General features: G+C 42.1%; 1 protein-coding gene across 5 annotated transcripts in view; it reads left to right on the top strand.

Moving 5' to 3' along the window:
- Positions 1-18,090, top strand: part of ELMO1 (engulfment and cell motility 1) — a 335,641-nt gene that overhangs the window by 90,978 nt on the left and 226,573 nt on the right. For all 5 annotated transcript variants that reach the window (XM_083468793.1, XM_083468798.1, XM_083468796.1 and 2 more), the window contains exon 5: positions 9,398-9,448. In XM_083468793.1, the coding sequence (XP_083324919.1) occupies positions 9,398-9,448 (51 nt within the window). The remainder of the gene's footprint in view (positions 1-9,397; positions 9,449-18,090) is intronic.

Here is an 18,090-nt window from a genome sequence, read left to right as displayed (position 1 = left end):
GATACTTCTGCTACTTAAATAAGTTTGGGGAACGCAAAACGTCACTTAGAGAAGGATCTGAAATACTTTGCTTGAAGCTTGAGTATGTTCTGTATTGTTTTAATGAGTTGTAAACCATGTTGAGATTTTTTCATTAAAATATAAAGTGGTTGGTATACAATAAAATTATTATCATCATCATTATTATTATTATCTCCAGTCCACAGGATCACAATCGAATACAACCTTTCTCAACTTCGGGTCCCCAGCTGTTGTTGGACTACAACTCCCATCATTCCTAGCTAGCAGGACCAGTGGTCAGAGATGATGGGATTTGTAGTCCAACAACAGCTGGGGACCCGAAGTTGAGAAAGGCTGATCTAATGGACACAACAGAAATGCAAAAAGGAATGAGGGAAGACTAAAACAAGCTATGGAAGAATTGCTGCTTATCTGCCAGAGTGCACTTATCCTGCCATTATGTTCTTCCAGGCTGATGGCAGGAGCCAAAGTGTCCTTTAGCCCTACAGTGGTACCCCGCAAGACGAATGCCTCGGAAGACGAAAAACTCGCTAGACGAAGGAGTTTTTCGTTTTCTTAGCCGCTTCGCAAGACGCATTTCCCTATGGGCTTGCTTCGCAAAATGAAGCTTGCCCCGCAAGCTCCGGGGATAGCGGGGAAGCGCAGCACGTCTTCCCCGCTGTGCCCGGACCTCTTTTGAAGCAAGGGGTGGCGGGGAGAAGATCGCTTCTCCCCGTTGCCAGCCCCGCAATCTCCCCGGACCCCTTTTGAACCAACGGGCGGCAACGGGGAGAAGCGATTCTCCCCGCTGCCCCTTCCCTTGCTTTAAAACAGGTCCGGGGAGATTGCGGGGCTGGCAACGGGGAGAAGCGACCTTCTCCCCGCCGCCCCTTGCTTTAAACAGGTCCGGGGACAGAGGGGAAGGCGCGCGGCGCTTCCCCTCTGTCCCCGGACGGTCTCCATAGGAACGCATTGCTTGATTTTCAATGCATTCCTACGGGAAACCGTGCTTCGCAAGACGAAAAACTCACAAGAAGAAAAAACTTGCGGAACGAATTAATTTCGTCTTGCGAGGCACCACTGTATTTGGTTGCAGCCATTGCTGCATGTACTTCATCAATGTTTGAACTTCTGAGCCAAGATTCAAGCGCTTTTGTATTGTCTAGCTGAAACGCTCTACAGTAAGAACAAGAGCACCATTTTGATTATGTCACCGTCCTCCCAGCCCCAATGTATTTTCTTCTTCATTCCCCTTTGTTTCAGTCTGCATCTATACCTATTATGTCACTGGAGAACAATGAGGAGTCTTGTCTTCTGTTGGTTTGTCTTCTCTTCTCTGTTCTTGTGTGGATAAATGAAACTGTGACCACCTGGTTTTTCCTTCGGATTCGGTCTTGACGAACCTCCTTTTTCTTTTTGTAGATTCCTTATCTTGTTTTTGAGCCCTGGCTACAGTAGTTAAATTGTTCTGTGCAAAAAGTTACGGTTTCTTGTGAATAAATCCTGTAATTGCATATGCTAGGGAAACTCTTGCCTTATAAAAACAGGCTTCGTGTGAGGGAGGTTGCACAAATAAATAAAAAACTAGTATTTCTGTTGCTTCTATTCTTCACTTCAGTCAGCAAATATTCTAAGAGGGGCTCTGAGTTTATACCTGACCTGCCTTTTCAGTATATGCTAATAGAATGAGGGTCATTTCTGCATACAGGAAAAACTATATACTCTGTCATATATACAAAAGACACAGCAGCAAAATAAACTACAACTTGAATTTCAAGATAAATTAATGTAAGGGTCATCTATGTGGGGTGCTGGAGGAGGAGGCGAATGGACAATTTATTGATTGATACATTTAAATTTAGCATTTTGGTTGTTTGCTTTTTTGAACCTAACAATTGCAAACATGGTGAATCTTACATACCAAGATGCCGGGAATCTAACCTATCAATCCAAAGATGTTTTAAAGCTTTGAAATTGAAAAGTAAACTTGCTGATTAGAATATTTTTGAATACTGTGGTCAGTGTGAAGCAGATTTCTTTATACAGTCCACAACTTAACCAAACATTCTTGTTATCACTGGTATTAAGTAGTCACAGAACAGCTCTGCGTATCCACTGAAATTAGCCGACACGCTGAGCACGGTTTCGTTCAGGTTAATGTAGAATATCCCTTTGGTTTAATTGTGCACTGTTTCCTTGCAGGCGCTTAAGTAATTGTTTGGGAATGGAGAAACAAAATTGGATTTTTAATTGGAGAGCAGATATTTCCGCTTAGGTTTTGTCTGGCCTGCTGCATTACAAAGCAGATACAAAGCATTCCAGTGGGGTACATAAGAAGGACTTCATAAGCTCCTGTCTACCCGTGGCATCTTCAGACTTTTTCTTGTGATGGCTCTGGTTAGAGGTGAACCACAAACTCTGTGCCATTGCAGGCTGACACCTGATACCCCTGTGGTGCTGGTGGTAGTAATAGTACTTAGCATTTTTGCAGCTCTTTTGAGCAGAGGTAGTCACCATGGTGCCCTCCAGCTGATGGTTGGATGCTAGGTCCCATCAGCCCCAGCCAGCCTGGCCCAATGGTCAAGTGGTGATGGGGCTTGTATGCTTGTTTTCCCAAAATACTGTATTTTTCGCTCTATTGGACGCAGTTTTCCCCCTCCAAAAATTGAGGGGAAATGTGTGTGCATCCTATGGAGCAAATGCAGGCTTGTGCCATAGCCGCGCGCAACCCCTCCGGCAGGGAGAGGCTGCACGGGGCTATGGATTCTTTAGCTCCACGCAGCCTCTCCCGGCAGAGAGAGATTGCGCGGGGCTAAAGAGGAAGCCAAAGCAGCGAGTGGGATTCATCCCGCTGGCTGCCTTGGCTTGTGCCATAGCCGCGCACAACCCCTCCGGCAGGGAGAGGTTGTGCGCAGCCTGTACACTGCTCTTTGGGGCTGGGGGGGAATAATTTTTTTATTGATTTCCCCGTCTAAAAACTAGGTGCGCCCTATGGTCCAGTGCGCCCTATGGTGCGAAAAATACGGTACTTGCATACTGCAATTTTATAATAAAATGTCAAAGTGGTTTACAACAGTTTTACTTACACACACACACACACACACACACACCAGACCACAAACTATTACAGAAAATGTTTTATCATAATTATCTTCATAAGCCTAGCAGCAATGGGGGAAAATCAGCAAACTTTTAAACGTTTAAGGAAGATGCCTACTAAATCCCTATTGGAAGAGCATTCCACAAGGCTCAGTGGCTCTAATGGCTTAGATTTCTGTTGATGTCAAATGAGCCTCACCAGCTCTGGGGACAACCAGCAATGCTCCTACAGATAATCTCAGTGATCAGACTAGGATATAAGGGTTCAGGCGGTCCGTAACTTCTACTTCAGCAACTTCTGGAGAACACCATATTGGTTACCTCTGCTTTAGTGTGTTCAAACCATATTACCCTGGCTGAATTCACATGTAATGCTCCACCATGGTTTAGCATGATGAGAATGAGCCGCAGCGATCTTCAGACTTGCATGCCTCATGTATACCTTCTCTCCCCTCTTCCACCATTTCCATTTCAGACTAACCACACTTTCTTGTGACACCTGAACATAGACATATGACAGTTGGTCTTATCCATGCTTAGTGGAAACAAGGCAACTCCAAGCTATGGATTATGAAACTGGCTTGTTTTCATAGCCTAGGGCTGGATTGTAACACTAAAAAGTGGTTAAACTAAAACAGAAGTTGGACCTCCTCATCTCTTCATAGTTGTGCTGGAATGGGAGAATGTGCAAGCTTAGTATTGGTTTAGTATTAATGTGCATGCTGGGCCAGAGGTAATTTGAGAGAAGCTGAGAGTGGATTATCTATGGTCACCTAACGGGGTTTGTGACAGAGGTGAGGCCTAAATCAAGTCCTTCCCCGTTCACAGATCGTTTCCTGTTAGCTGCTACTGTCCACCAACGCTCTGTTTAAAAAGGTCTCTTTTTCTTAAAGATAAATGACGTTTACAAGCGCTGGAGACTTTGGTCAAATCAAGGTTCAGGTTGATGAATGGGATGGAGCATAGGAATAAATAGTCACTTTCAGTGTTTGCTGCAGCTCATTTCAGCATTTCTTTTTTACTTACAGCATACTTCAGTCTGTCTTGGCTCCTATTGTTAGCTGCTGTATTAAGACACAATCCACAATAATTTCATAATACAAATATCACAAGTTGGTTCAGGTGAATTATAATAGTGTTTATCGATTCATGTAGTGCAGTGAATTTATACACTGCTTTATAGTTAGTTGTTTGGGGTTGAATAGGAGGTCACACGGTTTTCTTCCTCTGAGGGCAGTCTTTCAACATTGTCTTTGGTTGAATTGCTATTGTAATTTTTATCTGCTTGGTATAATTGTTTATCTTTAAAAGAATCCAGAACGTAAGGAAAAAGTAAGTCCCATTCATTCTCTTCAGCTTTCACCCTCCTTTCCTTTCAATCTCCACGATTGTAAAGCTTAATAGGTTAAGCTACAAAATGACTGTTTCTTTGGGCTTGTTAGCATTGCCCAATTGGGAACACGTGTCAGGATGCAAGTCGAATATCCTAAGATGCTTGTAGCAGACGTGCTGTTTGGTTACTTCTCAAAGGCATGGAGATGATATCTGACACTGCTTCTGTTTCCCCCAGGAACGAATTATTATGTAGTGTAGGTAGGTCAAAGGCTTTCCAAATTTAGTGACAGTGAGACTTTCTCTCCCTAGTCAATAAAACACAGGAGTGTCCCAAAGTATAGAATTCTGTGGTCCAGGATTGGCAGCTGAGTAGCTGTGAACCTCAGACACAGTACATTTTTATTGTTACCCTTGTAAATGCAGAACAAAACTGCAGAAAATTGACTACACCAATGTTATGTTACTGGTTGTAATTTGCCTCGTGGCAGTTTTTACCACTGGCTATGAGAATAGTCTTTTGAATTCTGGTGCTGGAGGAGACTCTTGAGTCCCATGGACTGCAAGAAGATCAAACCTGACCTATCCATTCTGAAGGAAATCAGCCCTGAGTGTTCACTGGAAGGACAGATCTTGAAGCTGAGGCTCCAATACTTTGGCCACCTCATGAGAAGAGAAGACTCCCTGGAAAAGACCCTGATGTTGGGAAAAATTGAGGGCACAAGGAGAAGGGGACGACAGAGGACGAGATGGTTGGACAGTGTTCTCGAAGCTACCAGCATGAGTTTGACCAAACTGCGGGAGGCAGTGGAAGACAGGAGTGCCTGGCGTGCTCTGGTCCATGGGGTCACAACGAGTCGGACACGACTAAACAACAACAACATGAGAATAGTCCTTACATAGGCACTCAATACTAGATATATTCAAGCAAACAATTGGGCAATACTGTAATGCAAGAAAGTCTTGCGCCATGGAGTGTTCCTGTTCAGGATTCCAGCCAGTCAAGGAGGCCCATTCCACTCCTCTTCATATTCCCATGCCCCGGGTTTCTGTTGTTCTCTTCCCCTGCATTCTGTGACAACTCAGTCTTCATTAACCTGTTTTGGGTCACCCACCCTTTTGGGACAACCCCCCCCCCCCAAATCTGTACTTCTGCAAACTTTGGGGTCTCCCTCCTGTGGAAGATCTGAATTCTAGCAATTGTCTTGTCTGTTTCATGTAAAGCTCTTTGCTTCTCATAAAGTAGACAAAATGCTGTTACATTTCCAGGTCTGCCTGTTTAGGTGACCAGGGCAATTGCTAGTATACAAATGCTAGGATACCCAGTTGATAAAGAGTGGTTTACAGTTCTTTTAACTAATAAATTAATAAGAAGTTGTGTAGCCTAGGACTCCTAGGGCCATGAATCAGGAAATCACAATTCATATTTTACAGCTTAAGCCTGTTTGGTGACCGTAGGCAAGCAATTATCTCCCAACCGCAGGCTCCCATCTGCAATATTGCATTTAATATTACAAATCTATTTTGCAGGGTTGATGCAAGGATGCAAAATAATGTCAGATACAACATAATGAGATAACAGATGCAACATATTTTGAATGCTTTGTAATGAAGTATAAAATAATTGTGATTGGTACTAGTAACCAGGCGACTGCTAGCTACAAATTTTTGTGACTAAATTTGGCTGAGTCAGAGGAGAGAATTGTCCCATGTCTTAAGGGGGGGCTGCATTTTGATGGAATTACCTTGTGTTTTGCAAAAGACAATCAGTCAATGCTTTCCCTCCTACTCTCGGTGTGAGATAACATTCTTGGCTGTTTTAAGAAGCAAAAGCTCTTCAATGTCCACATATTTTCATGTATATATATTGGCATTAGTGCTTTGTGTCTGAGAGGGAATGTAAAGCAGTGGTGTCAGATCTCTGTGGCTCGTTCCAGTGGTTTTAAGATTGCACATTGCAGTTATGGAAAGCAGAGCACTGGAGGAATAACATTGCAGTGCTGCAGATGTTTAATGATGGGTTTCAACTGACCTACAAGCTCCTTGATTATATGACATCAGTTTGGTTTCACATTTCATAGTGCAATTTATTTAGGCTTTTACAGAAAACGAGGACCTCAGATTTCTCCTTGGTAGCTGGCAGTGGCCACAAAACTGGGAGATGCAATACATGAACTCATGTTACTGGGTAGAAATTAAGTTCCTCTTGTTTTGCTTCCTTTTCAGGAAGCAGAGGAATATCAGAACACCCTTTCCCCATGCCTTTTTTCTTTTAAGGGCGTGAGCACTGATGTTTTTGGTAAATTCTATTTGTACACTTACGGGTAGAGAACGAACGAATGAAACACCCTTGGTGCTAGTTTCAAGCAGAATCAGTGCAAACCCAGAATCCATCAGGGTATAAACAGTATATACATTCAGGGCACATATAGTCACCGTACAGTGGTACCTCGGGTTAAGTACTTAATTCATTCCGGAGGTCCTTACTGAACCTGAAACTGTTCTTAACCTGAAGCACCACTTTAGATAATGGGGCCTCCCACTGCTGCCGCTCCGCAGGAGCCCGATTTCTGTTCTCATCCTGAAGCAAAGTTCTTAACCTGAAGCACTATTTCTGGGTTAGCGGAGTCTGTAACCTGAAGCGTATGTAACCTGAAGCGTATGTAACCTGAGGTACCACTGTAGTCTCTATCTTCCCAGCACATGGAGGGGAACGTTCTTTCTTAAGTTTCCCTCTTTGCTCTGGTAACCTTCCTGCACTGCCATTTTGTGCATGTGGCTCATATACGCAGAGAGCAGCTCCCGTTTTGCTTTGGAGTAAAATAACATCCCATGGGCACTGTGAAAAGGTCCGCTGGCAGCAAACAACAATTCCATGCCACAAATTTCAGCCTTTATGTGCAATTACGTCTGCAGAGGAGAGGCTGTAGCCTTTTAATCTGGAGTCAAACTGCTTTTGAATATAAAGCATCAGCCGGGAGCCCAGTTCCTCTCTAAGCCCATTGGAAGCTGCTGTATACTGAGTTCAACCATTGGTTCGTCTAACTCGACTACTGACTACTCAATTACTGCAGGGGCGAGGAACTTCAGAGTCAGGAGGCTGGATGTGAGCATGTGGCCCTCCAAACCTCTCTCACCTGGCCCTTGAGAGTTTTTGCCTGGCTGGAACTCTTGCTTACCTGGAGGGAGGATAGAGAGAAGTGTATGAGTGTTTATGGAAAATAGGCAACTGTAGAAAGATAATACTGACGTTCACTGCATGACCCACTTTGCTTCTGGCCTTCCCAACGTTGGCATCCGGACCCTGGAAAATTGCATAGAAGGGAACACAGTTCTTGGGGCTTAAAAATGTTCCCAGCCCTACAAATGGCGAGGGGAAAGAAAGAAAAAGCCTCAGACCAAGTTAAGTAGAATTTTTTTTTATTAAAATGGGATAGAACTTTGGCACAAATGGCGTATATAGTGAAAGGGTTTAGTTCCAAATGCTGGCATTGTGGTCAGGAAAAAGGACTATATTCACACATGTGGTGGGAATGTAATCTGGTTAAGGAATATTGGGAAAAGATTATAAAGGTAATTTCTGGATTATTTCAAATAAACATAGAAAGTAATAGGGATTTGTTATTTTCGGGAATACTGGGAAATAACAATGTAAAAAGTAATAAGCAAGAGTTGTATAAGATTATGATTCTAGCTGGAATGGCAGTTATTGCTTTGGGATGGAAAGAAAAGGCCAAATGGAATATGGAAAAATTGAATGATTATGTGTTTGAGTACATACAATCAGAAATATTTGCACAGATAGTGGCAGAGGATAGATGGGAAAACAAATGCCAAAGAATCACAAATAAATGGGCATTTTACAGGGACTGGATAGAAAGAGGGGAAGCCAACCCTAACATACAAGCTCGAATGAACAGACTGTGTACATGGATAAAGATATGAAAAAGACCAAGTTCATGGCAGAATGATGCAGCCTATAAGCAGAATAAAAATCGTCCTTGCAGCACAAATATACAGTCCCTGTCTGTCTTGAGCATGGATTAATGGCATTGTAAAAACCTGTGTTCTTCTAGTGAAAATGCACACATATGAACAAGACAGAGAACAGGGGACGTTGTATAGCATATAAAATCTTTTGGCTAGTTTGATTCCTGATGTTGTGCTATTTTCCCTTGATTGTGTTGGATAATCTGGCCTTTTCTCTTTGGTGGGCTGCATAGTGCGACTTTATTCTGTGCTGCACCACAGTTACTAAGAGGAGAAGGTTTCCTTTGTTGTATAAATGTTGTTGTTTAACCTGCCGGAAGAAAAGCAGTACATTAACAGAAAAAGGTTTCCTACGCCCCGAAAATCAATCAGTTTTCTTCTTTATAAGATGGAGGACTTAAATTGCCTCTTGGCAGATATCCATGCTCCTCCCCATCTTCCGGTCCATTTGATGCATGTGCAGATTAGAAATCCAAACAGTTGTTGGGAAGCCACTGTGGCAGAGTTGACTAAACAAGATTCACAGGGAGAGACTTGATGTATGAGTTAGTCATGTCCATGGAGTCTTGAACCTTCAGTGTAGCTTGGAAACAACATTTTTGGAATGGGCTTGACTTTAAGTGCTCCTGTTAATCAAGGGGTTCTGCCCTAGGGAAGGTATCCCAATACACTTAGGTAAAACAAGTCTTTTATTGAGAGTATACTTTCTTGTAGCTACTGATTTAGATCCAAACTAAGTTGAAATTAGTCCATCGAAATAATTGATTACTCATTGATTTCTGTAGGAGCCAAGTGCAATCAGCTTACTTTGGATCCAACCCACTGCTGGTAACTTCACACAACAGCCCTGTACACGTAAATTTTCATGTACAGTAGGAAGCACCTGACGATTGCTGTAAAGTTTTTTCTTTCATGATTTATACACGTCGAAGAGCCTCAGTTATGGATATCTGACATTTGGAATTTTCTTTTCCAGAACCGTAATGAAATTAAAAATGGAGCAATACTTCGATTAACTACATCACCAGTAAGTTACTGATACGTTCACATTCCTTTGATTTTCTTGTTTTCCCCAATACTATATGATTCCTTTGATTTGATTTTACATTATGTTCATAGAAAGGGGCCCTTACCTATAGGTCGGTGATCCTATACTTCCATTAATTCAGAAGAGGGGAATTACACATATTTTTAAAAGTATCTCACAGTATATTATTATTATTATTATTAAATTTTATGTGTAGAAAGTGGTTTTTTTATGTCAATCAGGCAATGTGGAGAGTTTCTGATTCTCAGTCAGCACTCTTGGAAGCAGTGCTTAGGGCATGATGACATTCCTCTTCATTCTCCTTCATTTATGTGCTCATCTCAGCAAGGCAGTGAGATTCATAGCATGGCCACCATGTCCCCTTGTTCATTGAAATATCACACCAGCATAAGATTCCCATTGCAGTCATATACATCAGTCAGAACAAAGTCCTATTTAGTTCGGTGGGTCTCGCTTCTAGGTAAGATTGCAGCCTCAAAATATGTTCATAAATGGGATTGACTGACATAATACTATCGAGCTTTTCCCTGCCTTCATTCTAATACGTCTTAAGACATTATTACAAAATTATCGCTTGCTTTTTAAACGGTTGGCAGAATTGCAGTTTTGCGAGTCTGCACCCTTACACATGCAACTTGTTCATTTGGTTCATTTGCTCTATTTGTAAATTCCATGTAATTATTTATTATACTAGTGCCCCCCCCCCCTTCAGAAACCTGCAGGCAAACTCAGTTTCCTAGGTTACAGCAAGTACTGGCTGAATTTTCTCATTTTCTTTACTCTTTCTGTTCTTCCTCTGATTCATTCCTCTTTAATACCTCAAAAGCTATCTCCCTCCATCCCCCATATAAATTTATCAGATTTTATCTTAACAGGCTATTTCATATTTGTACATTTCAGCCCTATACCCCGATGACGCCCCTGTACAAGCAGCTGCCTTTATTTGCCTGGGGCTTCCGTTTCTGACTCTCACACGTTTCTGCAGAACGTTCCTATGTGAACCCTATTATGCCACACCGATGTTCTGCTCTCATCTGGGTCCAAAAGGAGCCGCGTGTCTGTGATCGTGTGTCAATTGGACGCGCCTAAAATGGTCACTGCCTCAAATCGCAAACTTGTTGTGAAGAGCTCCATTTGGAGCCTTTATCCTTACTGGTTTATTTGCCTCTTCCAAAGAGTTGACCTTGCATGGAAAAGTAGAAAGCCACGCTCCAAAACCTTGTGTATCTCTTCTACCTCAACAGCATTGCTCACCCCAAATCAATTTATTTTACAACATTAAAATTATTAAAGCTGAAGGCCATGGCTTACAGCAAAAAGATTTCTGCTGTAAAAAAAAATCAATGGGAAAAAAATCAATGTAGCATTTTTTAAGAGAAGCCATTTCAGTGGGTTCTTCAGTTGCATGGTGAATATGGTATTACAGAAACCCCACAATATTTGGATTACATTTCCCCCACTCTCATCCTACAAAGGGTGTTGAGAAAGGAAGCATCACAAACATTGCAACATGCCCATCCAGCAATAGATATGTGTAGTGTTTCTAAATGCCATATATCATCTTGTTCCTCCTGACATGTATCATCCAGACTGTCTGACTTTTCTTTTCTCTCTCTTTTAAAAAAAAGAAATTTGCAGTTTTAAAACAGTTGCAAAATTATGAGGGGCATAGAGGATTGTCGATGGCTCACATGTCCTAGCCACTGGCTGCTGATTACAGCTGGCTTTTTCCTGGCTGAACTTGAAAAATCTACAGTAAAAACCAAGTTTTTTCAAAACTTGCCCCATGGCAGACAAGATGTGCATGCAATTGAGGGCAGTGACAGAGGGCTATCAAACCTCTTTTTTAAAAGAGACATTTGATAGATGTCATGATGTTTAATCATCACATTTAACTCACAGAAAGAATCCCTCACATTCTTACTTGTCTTACGTACAAGTGCCGGTGCAAATTACGTAGCTGGTTCTTTTTAGTTGTAGGATAATTCTGCATGCTAAAAGATGTCAAATCCACTTGTTTGGTGAATTGCCACATATTTTATGCTAACAAACCAACCATTTGGTATTTGGCTCTAACTGTACGAAAAGGAAGTTTAGAAATCAAAGCTGCAGCAGATGTTGACCCACTAAAAATACTATTTTAACCTACTTTATGACCTTGGACAAATCTGTTACTCTGTCCTTCAGTTAATTCCTTTTCACTAATTATTTGGAAACATTTACCACTGAGGTTTCAGTGACTATATTTGTTCAGTGCTTTGGACATGCAAAACCTAATTGCAGAGGTTTATTATATAAGCCCTAACCAATTTTGCTAATGCCTGAGCAGAAAGGCCAAAAACTTAAGTACATTTCAACACATAATGTACTTACTTGTTTCCAGTAATCCAGTGCTTTAAGAAAGTTTAAGCTTCTCAGCGAGTGAAATGGAGTTGTTTTGGACAAAATGACAGCGTGAAGCAGATTACTTTTCATTGGTTCGTTAAGTGTAAAGTGTGATGAATTAGGCTGTTCATTGTTGCTTGCCTTTTTGGCTACAGGAGATCAGCCATGCGGCGGCAGCCCATATAAATAGCAAGGATGTGACTAATTTATCTGCATAACATGACAGGAGATAACACTGTTGTATTTCATTAGCTTCTGTCACAAGACCATGTTGGAGGCACGCTGTAGCAGTGTTAGAGCAATACCATTTTCCCATTTAAATGGATATGTTAACTCTCTCCCCAATTTTTTGTCAGTTTTTGTTTAAATGATATATTAGGGCAAGGGTCGCCAACATTTTGGAGCCTACAGGCACATCTGGGAACTAGTGAAACACTACAACAAACCACATAGAGCAGCCTTAGTTGGTGGCTTCTCCCAGATTTTGGAACTCCTTCCCTTGTCCTTCCACCGGCAGGAGAAGACCACCGTATTCCGACAGGTTTTTGGGAAGCTGGCTGCTTTTTAACAAAAGGGCTAGTGCCATGTTGTTTTTATTGTAATTATTGGCATGGTTTTAATAGATTTTATATATGTAGTTTTAATTTTATCAGTGTTTAGGTTTTTTTGATAGTTTGTTTTTCTCCGTTTTTAGCTGTTCTTATTTTATCTGTAAGCCGCCTTGAGTCCCGTCAGAGGAGAAGGTGGGGTGTAAACAAACAAACAAACAAACAAACAATTAAATGAATTAAAAGTCCAAACCTCCTAACTAGCAAATCAATACGCCACACAATTCCATTTGAATTCTACCTCACTTCATTTATTTTGTTTCTTGAACTTTTTTGTGAGTCATCTGATGCTTCGTCATGAAGTAGCTGTCACTGGTCGCACTGAGATGTAACAATAAACCATGGTTCAACAAGACATGAATTAGCATATTCTCGTTGCAGGCTCATACCTTCATCCAGTGTGGCTGAGAGGATATGTTTAGAAACTTCTGCTACCCGCAAGGGTGGGTGGAGTTTGGGAATCCAAAGGGTATATAAATATAGTTTGTTTTATTTTTATTTTGTTTTGCTACTGACATGGAAATGGGGAAAGACGTGGAAGGGAAACTTTTGGTCGATCTTAGGAAAATGATGGGTAAAATTGAATAAGTTGAAATTGTTTTATTTTTAAAATGGTCTAAATTAAATGAAAATAAAGTGAGTAAATATAAATTGAGGAATTGGAGGAAAGAAGAAAAGTTAAATAATAATAAAATTAAATTAAGTTAAAATGGAGAAGTAGATCAAGGATTTGCTGAACCAATAATTCAAATTGGAATACAAGAAGGGGAGGTGTGAGGAGGTCTGAGAAACAGGGTAAAAGAGAATAAGTATATGAACAATCAGGTGTTTTTAATTGTTCTTTTTTATATTTTCGATTTTTGTATTTTTCTTGTTTTTTCTGTTTATTTTTGTGTTTGTTGTTATATGTTTTGTTCTTTATGAAAACGCTAATAAATATTCATTTAAAAAAAATAGAACAAAAGATGAAAAAATGATGCAAATTGCAATTATTTTTTTTTTAAAAAATAGAAACTTCTGCTACCCGCATGGGCGAGGTGGTGCAGAGATCTTACCAGAGATTCTTTTAACCAGAGATGTCAGGGAATGACTTTCGGCATGTGTAGCATTTGCTCTAGCATTGAGCAGTTCTCAGTAGGAATAACCTAGGAATAACATATCTTCAGTTGCCTATGCTCTGGTGACTTCTAGATTAGATTACTGCCGTGCATTGCATGTGGGGCTGCCCCTGAAGACAGTTCAGAAACTGCAGCTAGTGTAAAATTCAGTGGGCAGATTTCTAATTTGGATCAGATGTTCTGAGCATATTGCACCAATTCCTGCACTGCTGTTGCTCAGTTTTCCTGGCTCAATTCAAAGTGCTGATTTTGACCTATAAAGCCTTATGCTCCTTGCGACGCAAGTATGTCGAGCACCACCACTCCCTTTGTGAACCCAGCTGAATTCTGAGGTTTTCATCAAGCCCATATCCATGAGCTGCATCTGAGGAAGGCGAGGAGAGCAGCTACATGAGAAAGGGCCTTTTTAGTGGTGGCTTCCAGTCTGTGGAACCTGTTAGTGGAGCTTTCCCACTTGTCCTCCCTACTGTATTCCGGGGTGAGCATTTTAGGAACATTTTAAAATTGTGCTTCCTTTTTAATTCGGCTTTTGATTGATTTTATCTGTGTGCATTTTCATTTACGACACCGCTTACTGTTTAAAACAACTTGACAATTCAACAAGGGATAATAATTTATGTGAGCAGTGTTGCAGGAGGCCATTCACAGTTTCAAACCGGAATGGGGTCCCTCGGCTCACTCTGCCTCCCAGCGCTATGTCGCTGCTCTTAGTCCGGCCTTCACACAGTTGTCTTGAAGGGAACCAGGATGCATGAATAAACTGCACGTGCTCAGGGGTCTCACCTAACTGGGACACCCAGTTGTTTGGTGCTCCTAAACAGGAGCATCGGCTTGTGGGTAGCTGTTCTTTTGCAGACAGCTGTGTGCAACAGCAGGCTGAGTTTGCACTATGATGGCGGAATCGGGGTGGGTGGCCTGAGAAGAAGTGCCCTGTTCCATCTTGAAACTGTGTGCCCTGTGTGAGAGTAATGCACCAGAACCATATCCTGTACGTAATTGTCCTGTTTAAGCTAACAAACTTGTCCATCTGCCTTGCTCTCCTAAGGTGTTGCAGCAGAAAGGGCAGCAAAATCCAGCCAAATCAGAGACACATTTAAGGCATCATAGAGGCCTTTTGAAGGGACGCGGGTGGCGCTGTGGGTTAAACCACAGAGCCTAGGACTTGCCGATCAGAAGGTCGGCGGTTCGAATCCCCGCAACGGGGTGAGCTCCCGTTGCTCGGTCCTTGCTCCTGCCAACCTAGCAGTTTGAAAGCACATCAAAGTGCAAGTAGATAAATAGGTACCGCTCCGGCGGGAAGGTAATCAGTGTTTCCGTGCGCTGCTCTGGTTCGCCAGAAGCGGCTTAGTCATGCTGGCCACATGACCCGGAAGCTGTACGCCGGCTCCCTCGGCCAATAAAGCAAGATGAGCGCCGCAACCCCAGAGTCGGCCACGACTGGACCTAATGGTCAGGGGTCCCTTTACCTTTAGAGGCCTTTTGAGAAGGGATGTTTTACCCATTTCCTCCTCCCTGTCTGACCAGGATAGTATAATTCATTCCAAACATCAGCCCCCCTTTGCACTTATCTCACAACAAAGAAGTGTTTCAATAAGATGAATATTTTCTTGTACGTTTTTGTTTTTTTTTTTAAAGTAGGGCTGTCTTCTTGGTAACCAGAATTATCATGGCCTAATGAGCTGTACTCCCTGCTGTCCTGGCATTTATCGACCAGAAATTGCAGAGAGTTCTTTGGAAACTGCTCATAGCACATGTCCTGTAGGTGTCATTTCTAATGACACAATGAGAGGGAGGGAGGGAGAATTGGGGCAGAGGCACTGTATTCCATATGAGCGCATATAAAGCACTATGGCAACAGGAGCCAAGACCAGTGAAGGCGCCACACTGAGAGAAGCCTTTCCCCCCATCCATCAGTCGTGATAGCAGGCAGTGTCACCTCGGCTAGTTGCCATGTGAGACAACTAACAGTATTTTTGTGAAAAGAAACTATTTGTTTAATCTGTGATCACGATAAATATGCTCTGTCTTTATTGAAGCTTGCTAAACTAAAGTTAGGGGTGAATGTGATCCCACTGCCTGCAGATGTCTGTGGAGTGTTTCAGATTTCAAAACAGTGTTTGTTTGTTGTTTTTTACATGTATATCCCATGCTTCTATAAAAGTACTCAAGGTGGCGTACAGTAAACAAATTTAAACAAGACACAGTAATAAAAGCCCAGTCCATATGCAGCCATCTTAAAATACTACGATTAAAAAAGAGGGGCAGTTCCAGCATAAAACCGTTTAAAGACCATAGTCTACAAAAAGTGGCTGAAATAAGGCACTCTCTGCCAACCATATAAAGCCCAGCAGTGAAGGAGGAAGGTGGACTTTCCTTTGAAGGTGTTCTAGATCAGAGGTTGCCACAAATGAAAAGCCCTGTTTCTGGAAGCTACATGCCATATTTCTGGTGGTGTGGGGAGCCGAATCAGGACTGCACATGATGATGAGTGAAACTGCTCCAGGAAGGCTTATATAGAGGAAGGTGATTCTTAAGGTATTTTGGCCCCAGGTATCTTTATGGCTTTAAAGATCAAAAGCAGCACCTTGAATTGGTACCAGAAATGATTTGGCAAGTAGTGCAGCTGGTACAAGATCTTTCAAATTTGATCCAGTCGGTGGAACTCTGGCCAGAAGTCTTGCAGCTGCATCAGAAAGTCGGAGCTTCCAAACTCTTCTCAAGGGCAGCCCAGGCACATGGAGCTCATTAGAGTATTCTAATCTGTAGGTGACTGAAGCATGAAATAACTGATGAAAAGTCTGCCATCTTCCTTCCAAATAGTTCACCGACAGTGATGGTAGGAACTTCAGCATCCTGAAGCGTTTCCAAATCAAGGAATACTCTGGGAATCATAGTAGCATGATACGAAAGCATCAGTTACTATTCATTTGCTGCTTTTTACTAAGTGCTCAATTTGCACACATTGTCTCAGCATCCCTTACAACTACTTTGTAAGGTAGGTGATGGCTGGATCTGAGATCCAGTGCAGGCTCCTTCTGGCAGGGGGAGGAGGGAGACCCAATTATTGCAGATAGCTCCCTTCCCCCTGCACTCCCCTTGACAGTCCCAGGGGGCACAAAGGTTTGCAGGGGGGGGGAGAATTGGCAAAAGGTACTTTCCCCATGAGCAGAACTCTGTTCAGTGAACATCCCTGCAGTGGAAGCTTACTTAGAATCCAAGCCATTCATTCCACAGTATTAGCTTTAAGGTAGTTAATGAGGCAAAAGGAGAAGCATTTTTATCAAGAAGTGCCCATGCAGGAAAACAGGGCTGTTGTTTCTAATGCGTAGTGGCATTTAAATTAATGTTATTATTAACTGCTGTAAAAAAAGGCTTCTGTGCCCACATAGAATTTTTCCCCCCTAAAGCAGAACTTTGTTCTTGGATAAATAGGAAATAGACTGTTACCTTCCCTCTCTCATTCTCCACTGCGTGGACTTAGGCAGCTCACTAGTTTATAACAAAAAGGCTTAAAAGGAGATGCCACTGCGAAGTTGCTGAGCTGGAATTCATTTGCAGATCTGACACTATCTGACTTCTGCTCAGCACAGGTTGGGAGGAAGAGCTCAGCTAGAAAATAATTTTCTATTGTTAAGTGTTCATGCACATTGCTATTTTTGCTTTGCCAGTTCATAGGGATCACACCCACTCCGATTGAATTGTACATCCTTTTCAGTGGACCTTGTTTACGCTGAACTCAGCACAGTAATGTGCCACACCTCTCCCTTGCATTGATGGACCTTCTGGTCTCAGTTTGTCATAACATCCCCAACTCTCCTGCCTGTACCTTTGTGTACTTCTCTCTCTATATAATAAAATGTAAGAATGTCACCACATGGTCCTCATTGGAGGATATGTGGTGCCTCATCCTTTATTTGCATGAAGTCAGGGCAGGGCAGGGAAGGGAAGGAAGAGTGAATGAGGCTGCAGACAAGGGAGTGAAAGCAAGAGGGGAAAGTTTAAAACAAGGGCAGAAGTTTGAGTGAAGCAGGGATGGACAGATACTTAGAGGGGAAAAGTGGTCATTTTAAACAACAGCAGAGATTTGAATAAAGCAAGAATCTGGGTACACTGCGGGGGAAAGTGATGATTTTAAACGATGGTAATGACTTTAGAAGAGTAAGTAGGGAGGGACACTGAGTGGGGGAGAGTGGCAATTTTTAATAAGGTTTGAATACAGGGGGAAGGGAGTTTGGAAAGCCTACATTGTGTTCACTTTTTGGTGTTAGCTTTTGTGTGTACACATCTCTCTTGTTTCTCCTTTGTTAAAACTATTTTTTAAAAGAAAAACCTTCAGCGTTTCTTGACCCCTACATTACTCTGCTGTTGTTTAAAATAGCCCCTTCTTTTTCCTTTCGGCGTTCCTCCCTTCTCGCTATACTCAAACCTCTCCCTTTTCCATTCCTTAGCAGCCCCATGTGAAAAAGGACGCAGAGCCCCCAAATTTCCCATAGTACCTTCGCACAATGTA

The sequence above is a fragment of the Podarcis liolepis genome, assembly GCF_965112155.1.
Source record: "Podarcis liolepis genome assembly, chromosome: 12".
NCBI lineage: Eukaryota > Metazoa > Chordata > Lepidosauria > Squamata > Lacertidae > Podarcis > Podarcis liolepis.
The sequence above is the reverse complement of the archived record's forward strand: the minus strand, read 5'-3'. Positions and strand labels throughout refer to the sequence as shown.